Raw genomic sequence first — 13271 nt, forward strand, 5'->3', positions numbered from 1 at the left:
ATATCAGTGAAAGTAACAAAAGACAACTGCAGTTCCTTTTATAAGCCACACAAGCCTGCTCTGTGTGCCTTTCTGATCCTGGCTTTTATACTAAAGCCTCAGTCTTACCAATGTGGGGCTTCAGCCTCTAAGCCCCTAAGTCTCTCCTATTTAATGAAGGTGTCTCAATGGCCAAAATAGGTTCTCTCATAAAGATGGTGTGGGGGCCTAGCCCCAAATGTGTAATAATCAAGGCCATGTTAAGAAACATACAGTAGATGAGGAACAGAGGCACACAGAAGGGCTTTTCTCTCTGGTAAAGGTAACAGCCGTACTTTGTGGTGCCTGATTTCATACAGGCTTTTCAGTTTTAATTTTGTTAAAATGGCTGACAACTTTACAGCAAGGAAATCAGGATTCACCCTAGAGTTCAGAGACTTTTGTAAATATTCTCATTTATTTTGCTTAGTACATTTTATATTCACTGATACCATTCATTGTTCACATAGGCAAGTTACATTAACTGATGGTGGTTTTGAACTTTCTATAGCACTAATTTCATGTAGTATTCAGTACCCTGAATGCTGGAAAATTGATATCATAACAGAAAGTTGGATGTACAGTGAACAAATTCCCTCAAGTTTATGGTATACTGTATTTAGGGCATGCTTTCTACTTCGTCTTGTGCATTTATTTAATGTTTTAACCACTGTCTATGTTATTCTGGTAATTAGGCAATGGCTGGTTCCTGGACAAGATTGAGATCTTCACATTATCTACAAATGAAACAAGATTGTTCACCTGTAACAGGTAAGGTAATTTAAAAAGATTAACAATGTATGTATACAAAGGGGCATGACTCATTTCATTTGCATTTCCACTACCACTACTTACCATTACAATTCATTTTTATTGAGTTTAAATTTGGTACAAGTGATAAACATTTTTGGTTTTATATCACAAAGAAAAATAGTAGTTACCACCTTTTCTCATTTTCATTTGCTTTCAATATATAACTGCAGCAGGTGCCCCTGAAAGGCTGGAATGTGGGGGTGTTTAAATTGCAACACCCTTCCAGTGAACTGTTTAGAGATTCTTAAAAGAAATTTGCTAAGAGGCACCATGTAAATATAAAAACACATATTTTTGGTCTTTACCTCAAAAGAGGTAACAGTTAAGAAGAAAGCTCTGCCATATCTATTAGAGATGAGCGAATTATTCAAAAATTCGATTCGACTGATTCGGCGAATTCGTGAAAAAATTTCGATTCGAGTCGAATATATTCGCTGCGAATTTAACTTATAAAAGGGTGTTTCTAGGCTTCAGAGAGCCTTTATATTAGTGCAGAACACTGTACCTTTAATTTAAATGCCCTTGGAGTCTGCTGGGGAAGAGAAATAATACTGACAGTCAGTATGACATGCAGATGAGTGCCGTCGATCTTAGAATCACCGCACACTTCACTCATTTGGGCAGTCACGGGGCCAAAACCAGAGTGTGGAGCCACAGTGTGGCGGTGGAGGCAGCAGCAATGGGAGGCCATACAGCACCCTATGACAAAAATGGAAACCACCAGCAGTGTGAGGAGACCTGAAAGTGGCACATTGCAGAGTGTGGCGATGGAGACAGCAGCAATGGGAGGCCGTACAGGGACCCATGACACACTCTGGACCTGGCAGCAGCATGAGGAGGCGGTACAGGGGCCCATGACAGATTACGGGCCTGGCAGCAGCATGAGGAGTTGGTACGGGGGCCCATGGCAGATTACGGGCCTGGCAGCAGCAATGGGAGGCCGTACAGGGACCCATGACACACTCTGGACCTGGCAGCAGCATGAGGAGGCGGTACAGGGGCCCATGACAGATTACGGGCCTGGCAGCAGCATGAGGAGTCGGTACAGGGGCCCATGACACACTCTGGACCTGGCAGCAGCATGAGGAGGCGGTACAGGGGCGCATGACAGATTACGAGCCTGGCAGCAGAAACTTGGACAGGAGGACGTTCAGCTTCTGCACCGTCGGGTGCGTGCTCGCAAACTGTTGTCTCTTGGAAACGGATTCCAAGAAAGACTGCTGACGGAATCCGTGAAGAGGAGTAGCAGGAGAAGGAGCATCTGAACGAGCGGAATATGCCAACAAGCGACAACAGGGGCCCATGACAGATTACGGGCCTGGCAGCAGCATGAGGAGTCGGTACGGGGGCCCATGGCAGATTAGGGGCCTGGCAGCAGCAATGGGAGGCCCGTAATCTGCCAGCACCCTATGACAAAAAATGGAACACACCAGCAGTGTGTGAGGAGACCTGAAAGTGGCACATGGCAGAGTGTGGCGATGGAGACAGCAGCAATGGGAGGCCGTACAGGGACCCATGAGAGACTCTGGATTTGGCAGCAGCATGAGGAGGCGGTACAGGGGCCCATGGCAGATTAGGGGCCTGGCAGCAGCAATGGGAGGCCCGTAATCTGCCAGCACCCTATGACAAAAAATGGAACCCACCAGCAGTGTGAGGAGACCTGAAAGTGGCACATGGCAGAGTGTGGTGATGGAGAGAGCAGCAATCGGAGGCCGTACAGGGACCCATGAGAGACTGTGGACCTGGCAGCAGCATGAGGAGGCGGTACAGGGGCCCATGGCAGATTACGGGCCTGGCAGCAGCAATGGGAGGCCCGTAATCTGCCAGCACCCTATGACAAAAAATGGAACACAACAGCAGTGTGAGGAGACCTGAAAGTGGCACATGGCATGAGACACTGTGGACCTGGCAGCAGCATGAGGAGGCGGTACAGGGGCCCATGGCAGATTAGGGGCCTGGCAGCAGCTAAGGGAGGCCCGTAATCTGCCAGCACCCTATGACAAAAAATGGAACACACCAGCAGTGTGTGAGGAGACCTGAAAGTGGCACATGGCAGAGTGTGGCGATGGAGACAGCAGCAATGGGAGGCCGTACAGGGACCCATGACACACTCTGGACCTGGCAGCAGCATGAGGAGGCGGTACAGGGGCCCATGGCAGATTACGGGCCTGGCAGCAGCAATGGGAGGCCCGTAATCTGCCAGCACCCTATGACAAAAAATGGAACACACCAGCAGTGTGAGGAGACCTGAAAGTGGCACATGTTTGGGGCATGATTCATGGCGGATTTAGTCAGTTGTGTCAGGAACTGTTGGTTTGAAATCCAGACTAATCCACGCCTGATTCATTTTCACAAACGTGAGTCTCTCCACACTTTGGGTGGACAGTCGTGTCCTCCGCGGAGTTACAATACCTCCTGCCGCACTAAACACGCGCTCCGATGCCACGCTACTGGCCGGGCATGACAGCCTTTCAAGGGCAAATTCAGCTAGTTGGGGCCAAAGGTCAAGTTTCGTTGCCCAGTAGTCAAGGGGATTGTCTACCTCGGTTGGCAGGGTGCTGCCCAAGTAGGCCTAAGCCTGTTGTTTGAGGTCCTGCTCCAGGTCCACCTGATGCTGCTGCGGCTGGTTAGTAGTTTCCTCACTGCGCTGGTGAAGAAAGCTACTCATCATCGACTGCAGACTGAAACAGCCGCTGCTGGTGGAGCTGCCACTGCTCCTACCACCCCACCCCTCCCCTGCTGCCATGGCAGTGGAACGCGAGCGCACAGGGCCCACAGTGTCTGAGGATGGACGTTGGCGCAGAAAGGCAGAGACCAGCTGACTACATAGGTGGTTTTTATAGTACGTTATTTTGGCCTCCCTCTCAGCAGGTGTGAAAAAGGCCACCATTTTTGAACGGTAGCAAGGGTCCAACAAGGTGGACAGCCAAAAGTCATCCCTCTGTCTGATGGTTATTATTCGGCTGTCACTACGCAAGCAACCGAGCATGCTATGGGCCATTTGTGCCAAGGAATGCGAGGGACTCCCTGCCTCCATCTCCACAGCATACTGCCACGGTGCGTCTGGGTCCTCTGTCTCCTCCTCCTCCTCCTCTACCAGATGCTCCTGCTCCTCCACTCCTGTCCGCTGAGTGGAAAAACCACCCATTTCACTCAATAATTCCTGAGCACCAATGTCCTCCTCTACCTCCTCCTCTTCTTCCTGTCCTGCCCCCACAGGGGTCATGTGGCGTTGAGATCTGTGCGCCACGTCTACCGCACCCTGACCAGCCATTGTTAACAGCATTTGTTCCAGGACGTGCAACAGAGGAATGACGTCGTTCATCCCATAGTCCTGCCGACTCACGAATAGCGTGGCCTCCTCAAAGGGCCTGAGCAAGCGGCAGGTGTCACGCATAAGCTGCCAATGGCTGACATCGAAGTTACACAGGGGAGTACCTTTATCCGCTTGTAACATCAGGAAATCGGTGATGGCCTTTCGCTGTTCGTAAAGGCGGTCTAACATGTGTAGGGTTGAATTCCACCTTGTTGCAACGTCGCAGATCAGGCGATGCTGTGGAATTCCGTTCTGCCGCTGCAGCTCAAGGAGGGTGTGCTTTGCGGTGTAGGAATGGCTGAAATGCATGCAAAGTTTACGTGACATTTTAAGGATGTCTTGCAGTGGGATGGTGGATTTTAGGAACCGCTTGACAACCAGATTGAACACGTGAGCCATGCATGGCGCATGGCACAACCTTCCTTGACGCAGAGCAGACACCATGTTCTTTCCGTTGTCGGTCAACATGGTTCCGATTTTCAGTTTGCGCGGAGACAGCCATCTGTCGATTTCTCTGTTCATTACACTGAGAAGTTCCTCCCCTGTGTGACTACGTTCGCCAAGGCATACCAGGTGCAGCACAGCGTGACACCGTTGCGCCCTGCACATGTGATATGCCGGTCGGGTAATGGGACTTGGCACGGGGGTGGCGGCTGAGGACACGAAGGAAGAAGAGGTGGTAGAGGCGGACATCTTTTGTGGACCAAGGACGTGCAAACGTGGAGGCAAAAGCGGCGTGACCTGTCCAAGTTGCTGGTGCGGCTGTGACGGCACCACGTTCACCCAGTGGGCCGTAAATGACATGTACTGTCCCTGACCGTAGTTACAGCTCCACATGTCGGCGCTGCCGTGCACTTTGGCAGAGACCGACATGCTCAAAGACTGGCCCACCATCTCTTCTACATGTGAATGCAGGGCTGGCACTGCCTTTTTGGCGAAGAAATGACGGCTTGGCACTCTCCACCGCGGCGCGGCACAAGCCATCATTTCTCGGAAAGGTGCTGAGTCCACCACTTGGAAAGGGAGGGACTGCAGCACCAGCAACTTGGACAGGAGGACGTTCAGCTTTTGCACCGTCGGGTGCGTGCTCGCAAACTGTTGTCTCTTGGAAACGGATTCCAAGAAAGACTGCTGATGGAATCCGTGAAGAGGAGTAGCAGGAGAAGGAGCATCAGAACGAGCGGAAGATGCCAACGAGCGACAACTCCCCTCAGCAGAGGTGTTGGAGCCTTGACTGGCTGATAGAGGGCGATTGACGTCGGGTGACGGAGCAAGTAATGGAGCGGGTGATGGAGCGGGGGCTGGGGCGGGCAGAACCGCCGTATCTTTATCACGGTTTTCCCAGGCCACCAAATGGCGATGCTGCATATGCTGCCGCAACGCTGTAGTCCCAACATGGGCCCCCTGGCCACGCTTGACTTTCTGGCCACATAGTCGACATACGGCTACGTTTACTTCCTCGGGCGGCTTGACAAAAAATTGCCACACCGCCGAGTAGGAAACTTTGCCCCCGATACTCCTCACTGGCTGACTGCTGCTTCCTCCGTGCACACCGGCACCACTACTGGCCGTGGTGGTAGGCTGCAGTGGAGCTGGTGCTCTACTCCGTGGCCGTTTGCCTTCACTGACACTGCTGCGACCCTGCTGCCTCCTGGGCAACCCACCGACTGTTTTGCTCGCTGCCAAGCTGCCACCCTCTTCTCCTGATGATGCGGAAGCAATAGCCTGATGACGACGAGGCTGCCAAGTGCGATCAGCCTCATCATCATCAATTAGGGTCTCCGCCTCACTACTAGCCCCCTCGGCTGCGTGTGGGTCAGGAGACAGACCTGTCTCTAGACCGGCTACCGAGCCACTCTCCTCGCCACTACTTCTTCGCCTGGCTGCTGAAGAGGCGGATGTCTCCCCCCGTTCCTGACCGCCCTCTGTTAGCTCTTCCTCACTGTACAGTGGGGCTGAGCCCACAGCATACGATACTTCACTTGGTGAGGGAACACCAAAGGACAGGGGCAGGTCGAGGACACGTGATTTCAGTGGGCTTGCTCCCGGGCCATGCCAACTAACGGTTGTGTCTGACGTACCCACCGACCGTTGGCTGTAGGTGTCAGAGGTGACCTGGGAAGAGGAAGACGACCAAGCCAACCAATCGATGACGGCAGGGTTGTCGGTGGAGACACGACCGCTGGATGACACCGGGAGCACTGGCCTCTGGCTGCGACTAGTGCTGCCTCGACCCCTTCCTCTGCTGCCACGTCTGCTCGCTCCTAAAACATTGCCTCCTCTGCCACTCCTATGCATGTTGTCTGACATACTCTTTAATTAAACGATTCTGTGTCCCTGAGTAACAATTCTGTGTCTGTCCCTGAGTAACAATTCTGTGTCCCTGAGTACCAATTCTGTGTCCCTCAGTAACAATTCTGTGTCCCTCAGTAACAATTCTGTGTCTGTCCCTGAGTAACAATTCTGTGTCTGTCGCTCAGTAACAATTCTGTGTCCCTCAGTAACAATTCTGTGTCCCTCAGTAACAATTCTGTGTCTGTCCCTGAGTAACAATTCTGTGTCTGTCCCTGAGTACCAATTCTGTGTCCCTCAGTAACAATTCTGTGTCCCTCAGTAACAATTCTGTGTCTGTCCCTGAGTAACAATTCTGTGTCTGTCCCTGAGTAACAATTCTGTGTCTGTCCCTGAGTAACAATTCTGTGTCCCTGAGTAACAATTCTGTGTCCCTCAGTAACAATTCTGTGTCTGTCCCTGAGTAACAATTCTGTGTCCCTGAGTAACAATTCTGTGTCCCTCAGTAACAATTCTGTGTCCCTCAGTAACAATTCTGTGTCCCTCAGTAACAATTCTGTGTCCCTCAGTAACAATTCTGTGTCTGTCCCTGAGTAACAATTCTGTGTCCCTAAGTAACGTTTCTGTGGCCCTAAGTAACGGTTCTGTGGCCCTCAGTAACAAATCTGTGTCCCTCAGTAACAATTCTATGTCCCTCAGTAACAATTCTGTGTCTGTCCCTGAGTAACAATTCTGTGTCTGTCCCTGAGTAACAATTCTGTATCTGTCCCTGAGTAACAATTCTGTGTCTGTCCCTGAGTAACAATTCTGTGTCTGTCCCTGAGTAACAATTCTGTGTCTGTCCCTGAGTAACAATTCTGTGTCCCTCAGTAACAATTCTGTGTCCCTGAGTAACAATTCTATGTCCCTGAGTAACAATTCTGTGTCCCTCAGTAACAATTCTGTGTCCCTCAGTAACAATTCTGTGTCCCTGAGTAACAATTCTGTGTCCCTCAGTAACAATTCTGTGTCCCTCAGTAACAATTCTGTGTCCCTCAGTAACAATTCTGTGTCTGTCCCTGAGTAACAATTCTGTGTCTGTCGCTGAGTAACAATTCTGTGTCCCTCAGTAACAATTCTGTGTCTGTCCCTGAGTAACAATTCTGTGTCTGTCCCTGAGTAACAATTCTGTGTCCCTCAGTAACAATTCTTTGTCCCTCAGTAACAATTCTGTGTCCCTGAGTAACAATTCTGTGTCCCTCAGTAACAAATCTGTGTCCCTCAGTAACAATTCTGTGTCTGTCCCTAAGTAACAATTCTGTGGCACTAAGTAACGTTTCTGCGGCCCTAAGTAAAGTTTCTGTGGCCCTAAGTAACGATTCTGTGGCCCTAAGTAACGTTTCTGTGGCCCTAAGTAACGGTTCTGTGTCCCTCAGTAACAATTCTGTATCCCTCAGTAACAATTCTGTGTCTGTCCCTGAGTAACAATTCTGTGTCCCTAAGTAACAATTCTGTATCTGTCCCTGAGTAACAATTCTGTGTCCCTAAGTAACGTTTCTGTGGCCCTAAGTAACGGTTCTGTGGCCCTCAGTAACAAATCTGTGTCCCTCAGTAACAATTCTGTGTCTGTCCCTAAATAAAAATTCTGTGGCACTAAGTAACATTTCTGTGGCCCTAAGTAAAGTTTCTGTGGCCCTAAGTAACGATTCTGTGGCCCTAAGTAACGTTTCTGTAGCCCTAAGTAACGTTTCTGTGGCCCTAAGTAACGTTTCTGTGGCCCTAAGTAACGGTTCTGTGTCCCTCAGTAACAATTCTGTATCCCTCAGTAACAATTCTGTGTCTGTCCCTGAGTAACAATTCTGTGTCCCTAAGTAACAATTCTGTGTCTGTCCCTGAGTAACAATTCTGTGGCCCTAAGTAACGTTTCTGTGGCCCTAAGTAACGGTTCTGTGGCCCTCAGTAACAAATCTGTGTCCCTCAGTAACAATTCTGTGTCTGTCCCTAAGTAACAATTCTGTGGCCCTAAGTAACGTTTCTGTGGCCCTAAGTAACGTTTCTGTGGCCCTAAGTAACGATTCTGTGGCCCTAAGTAACGTTTCTGTAGCCCTAAGTAACGTTTCTGTGGCCCTAAGTAACGTTTCTGTGGCCCTAAGTAACAGTTCTGTGGCCCTCAGTAACAATTCTGTGTCTGTCCCTGAGTAACAATTCTGTGTCCCTAAGTAACGTTTCTGTGGCCCTAAGTAACGGTTCTGTGGCCCTCAGTAACAATTCTGTGTCCCTCAGTAACAATTCTGTGTCTGTCCCTAAGTAACAATTCTGTGGCCCTAAGTAACGTTTCTGTGGCCCTAAGTAACATTTCTGTGGCCCTAAGTAACGATTCTGTGGCCCTAAGTAACGATTCTGTGGCCCTAAGTAACATTTCTGTAGCCCTAAATAACGTTTCTGTGGCCCCAAGTAACTTTTCTGTGGCCCTAAGTAACGTTTCTGTGGCCCTAAGTAACAGTTTTGTGGCCCTCAGTAACAATTCTGTGTCCCTCAGTAACAATTCTGTGTCTGTCCCTGAGTAACAATTCTGTGTCCCTAAGTAACATTTCTGTGGCCCTAAGTAACGGTTCTGTGGCCCTCAGTAACAAATCTGTGTCCCTCAGTAACAATTCTGTGTCTGTCCCTAAGTAACAATTCTGTGTCTGTCCCTGAGTAACAATTCTGTGTCCCTAAGTAACGTTTCTGTGGCCCTAAGTAACAGTTGTGTGGCCCTCAGTAACAATTCTGTGTCCCTCAGTAACAATTCTGTGTCTGTCCCTAAGTAACAATTCTGTGGCCCTAAGTAACGTTTCTGTGGCCCTAAGTAACAGTTCTGTGGCCCTCAGTAACAATTCTGTGTCCCTCAGTAACGATTCTGTGTCTGTCCCTAAGTAACAATTCTGTGGCCCTAAGTAACGTTTCTGTGGCCCTAAGTAACGTTTCTGTGGCCCTAAGTAACGATTCTGTGTCCCTAACTAACGTTTCTATGTCCCTAAGTAACGTTTCTGTGTCCCTAACTCTCTCCCTGAATACAGCCAGGTCTGCCTCTGTTGAATGACTGGAGGCAAATGGAGAATTCTAAAATGGCCGCCATTTATAGCTCGACCATTACACAGTGCTGGCTGGCTGGCTGCTGATTGGCTAATGCGATCACATGTCATGAATGAATGCATTATGGGTCAGCGCGCCTTGTCTGCGCGCCTTCCCAGACATCCCCGCTCCGTCGCCGCACATGTCGCCGCCATTTTAGGAAAAATTTTGATTCGCGCCGAATCCGAAAATAAGCAGACTTCGGATGCGCGAATCGAAATTTTTCTAATATTCGAAGCGAATTCCACTTCGCCTACTTCGATTCGCTCATCTCTAATATCTATACCTACACCAAGAATAAAAATAGTGCAGCGCTAAAACATGGTGCAATGTGTATGCATAATAAATAGCAATATACACTGTGATGCAAATTAAATATTAAATATCTAATTGAATAGCAGTCCGCGTAGAATTATATCAATACCTGATTAGCATAATAACCGTCCCATAAAAAGTGTAGGGTAAAATAATATAACAATGGGAGTAGATTCCCAGCAATAAATTATGTAAACAGTTCTTCAATCTCAATATAAATCTGTGTGGCCCCAGTGTGGGAAATGATAATCTGGTGGCGTGCAATAAATGGTAAGATTGCAAACTCACCAGAAGTGCAATCCTAATGCGCATTAATCATATAAAGCAGCCAGAGGTTCTCCCATCTAAAGAGGTACAGCCTGGTATAGGAATCACCTCCTCTATTGGTCTGGGCACTTATGATGTCAATCAGGGGTCCCTCAAAGGGGTCTGCTGTATTGGGGTCTGGTCACAAATAGGATCATTTCTCTGGACTGGAAAAATGCACCTGGGGTCCTCTCTGCCCAGTCACCCATCTTGGAGCCCACAAACGGCTTCCAACCGGCTCGGTCCACAACTGTCTACTCCTCGATTCAAGTTGAATTTGAGGAAGTTGAATCGAGGAGTAGACAGTTGTGGACCGAGCTGGTTGGAAGCTGTTTGTGAGCTCCGGGACGGGTGACTGGGCAGAGAGGACCCCAGGTGCGTTTTTCCAGTCCAGAGGAAAGATCCTATTTGTGACCAGACCCCAATACAGCAGACCCCTTTGAGGGACCTCTGATTGACATCATAAGCGCACAGACTGACCGAGGAGGTGATTCCTACACCAGGCTGTACCTCTTTAGTTGGGAGAACCTCTGGCTAATTTATATGATTAATGTGCATTAAGATTGCGCTTCTGGTGAGTTTGCAATCTTACCATTTATTGCACACCACTGGCTTATCATTTCCCACACTGGGGCTACACAGATTTATATTAAGATTGAAGAACTGTTTATATAATTTATTGCTGGGAATCTACTTCCATTGTTATTATATTATTTTACCCTACTCTTTTTATGGGACGGTTATTATGCTAATCGCGTATTGATATAATTCTATGCGGACTGCTATTCAATTAGATATTTAATATTTAATTTGCATCACAGTGTATATAGCTATTTACAGTATTATGCATACACATTGCACCATGTTTTAGCGCTGCACTATTTTTATTCTTGGTATCTATTAAGAAGGTTTGTGGTTCCTTTTTGTGCATTTAGCTGCTATCTAGTAAGCGCTTGCTAAGCCCTCATGTTTTTTCCTGCCATATCTATAATCTGGGTCTCATTTTGAATCTGTGACTCTGTGAATCTCAAATTGTGTTGATTTCCGAAAGGCAAATAGGCTATTCACTTTGCAAGGCAATTTGCCCCAGAGCTTAGTGAATGTGGCGGGGTTTCACTTTGCAAAGAATACCCATCTCAGCTTCTGCACATTATAGGAATGTGGAAGAGGAGAGGTATATGCTCATTTTATAATGAAATGGTAAACCCGTGAAAGTATGAACCTATAACCTTTTAAAAGCACATATTATTCTGTTTGCAGTTAAAATTTGTTATGGATGTTTGCTTGCCTCTAATATATCAAATCTCTTCTTAAGGTGGCTGGCCGAAGATGAAGATGATGGACAAACAGTTATTCAGCTTTATTCATAAATAACATCTCATATCATAGTCGGCCTACAAAGGAAGGACCAACTTACTACTTTCAAAAGTCTTGTTCACTATGTACTTGGGATACACTAGTCATATTTCTTCCACCGTTGCCTCATTCTTACACATACTGTACATGTTGCAAGTCTAGAGTATGCTGTATATTTTATTATATAACTAGACAGATTTTTATTTTTTCTATTTTGTTGACTGACAAGGCAGGTTTTTATTTTGTTCCTGTTGAACATTATAAGCATTGTCTCTTTTCTCAGTAAAGCAAGTTTCAATATCTTTTTAGGTAGACAATGACATTTTGTTTAAGTGCCAAGAAATTAAAAATTATTCATTTAAATTAAACCATTTTTACTCAACAAGGGACTTTTATTATTTGAAAGAATCCAGCTGTACATATGGGGATTAATGTATGACTATTTCACTTTGACCAAAAATGCAAATCAAATGCTACAAATCAAATACATGGATGGATGCATTTTATTTCAATTGCTGAGAGATTTCACGGTTTTCCTGGATTGGTTGGCAGTTGATGTAAGATTACATGATCTACTGTGTGAAAATCAGTATGAGATTGAATGGGCTATTACAATTTTAATGAGAAATCACATGATCTATTGCATGGCAGTGAATGAGAGATGACACTAGCTACTACAAATATGACAACAGATCGCCTGATTCATTTGTTGACAGCTGATGAGATATCACATAGGCCATTACACATTTTATAAGAGATTACATTAAAGTTTAAGTTCGCCACTTCAAGATTTTCCCCACCATATGCAATTTCATATCCTTTGTATAGTACATACCAGAACTCTTCCTGTTTTAAATAGGACATATCCTCCCATTACATATGCAGCTGTTGGGGGCCTTCATACAAAAAGAGCTGGCCCCTCAACTTCCCTTTCATCCTGCCATTCACAGGACAGATTGAGCATTTGAATTTTTGTGCCTGTCCTAGGCCATGTAAACTGCATGCACAGGGCACTGCCCCCCTACTCTGGCTGAGTTCAGTAGTGGCTGTTCTGTGCTGTTCATACTGCTTGCATGCGCAGTCTGCTCTCTCATTCTGTAGCTGAGCTCAGCTAGAGAAGGAGAGAACGCACTATGCATGCACAGAGTTTGAACTGCCCAGAGCAGCCATTTGGGGCTGCACAATTCAATTGTCCAGCCTGTTCTGCCTATAGCCGGTGGTTTTAGATTTTTTGGACTGCCCCCCCCCCCAACAGCTCCATGTGTAATGGAAGGATGTACACCATTTACAACAGGAGAATAAGGAATTGCATAGGGGGACTTGGGGATAATCTTGCTGAAGGTGAAATCACACTTTACACTCAAGTCACAGAACTATAAAAATAGCCCAAACAGCCATAGCACTGTGATTTTCAAATTTTATCGGACTCAACCTGAAATCATGGTATTTTTTTTTTTGTAAATAATAATACTTATCCTCGGATAAAGCTTTGTGAATTAAGTGTATTGTTTATTGTTTGGCAGTTAAAGAAAAATCATATAACTGATTCTCAGACTGAAGAAACCTGGAGTGAAATTGGCAGTTGTTCACAGTTGCCAGTTGGATTCATTCATTTTTTTTAATTATATTTGGTTTTCTGGGCAACAATTCCTCCATTACTCGTTTTTTTTTATTTCTGATTTTTACATGCCCCCCCTTTTGTTCCTTGTTTCTCTACAATTTCCAGCTGAAAACGATTGGCTAAATATTTTCAGTTTTAATG

General features: G+C 46.8%; 1 protein-coding gene across 1 annotated transcript in view; it reads left to right on the plus strand.

The window, feature by feature from the left end:
- Positions 1-11894, plus strand: part of LOC149461351 (lipoxygenase homology domain-containing protein 1-like) — a 392516-nt gene extending 380622 nt beyond the window's left edge. The window contains exons 57-58 of the mRNA XM_089678445.1: positions 714-789; positions 11469-11894. Coding sequence (XP_089534571.1) covers positions 714-789; positions 11469-11523 — 131 coding nt within the window. The 3' untranslated portion in view covers positions 11524-11894. The remainder of the gene's footprint in view (positions 1-713; positions 790-11468) is intronic.
- Positions 11895-13271: the final 1377 nt, after the last annotated feature.

The sequence above is a fragment of the Staurois parvus genome, unplaced genomic scaffold, assembly GCF_062004578.1.
Source record: "Staurois parvus isolate SC_StPar_1 unplaced genomic scaffold, SC_StPar_1.0 ptg000205l, whole genome shotgun sequence".
Classification (NCBI taxonomy): Eukaryota; Metazoa; Chordata; class Amphibia; order Anura; family Ranidae; genus Staurois; species Staurois parvus.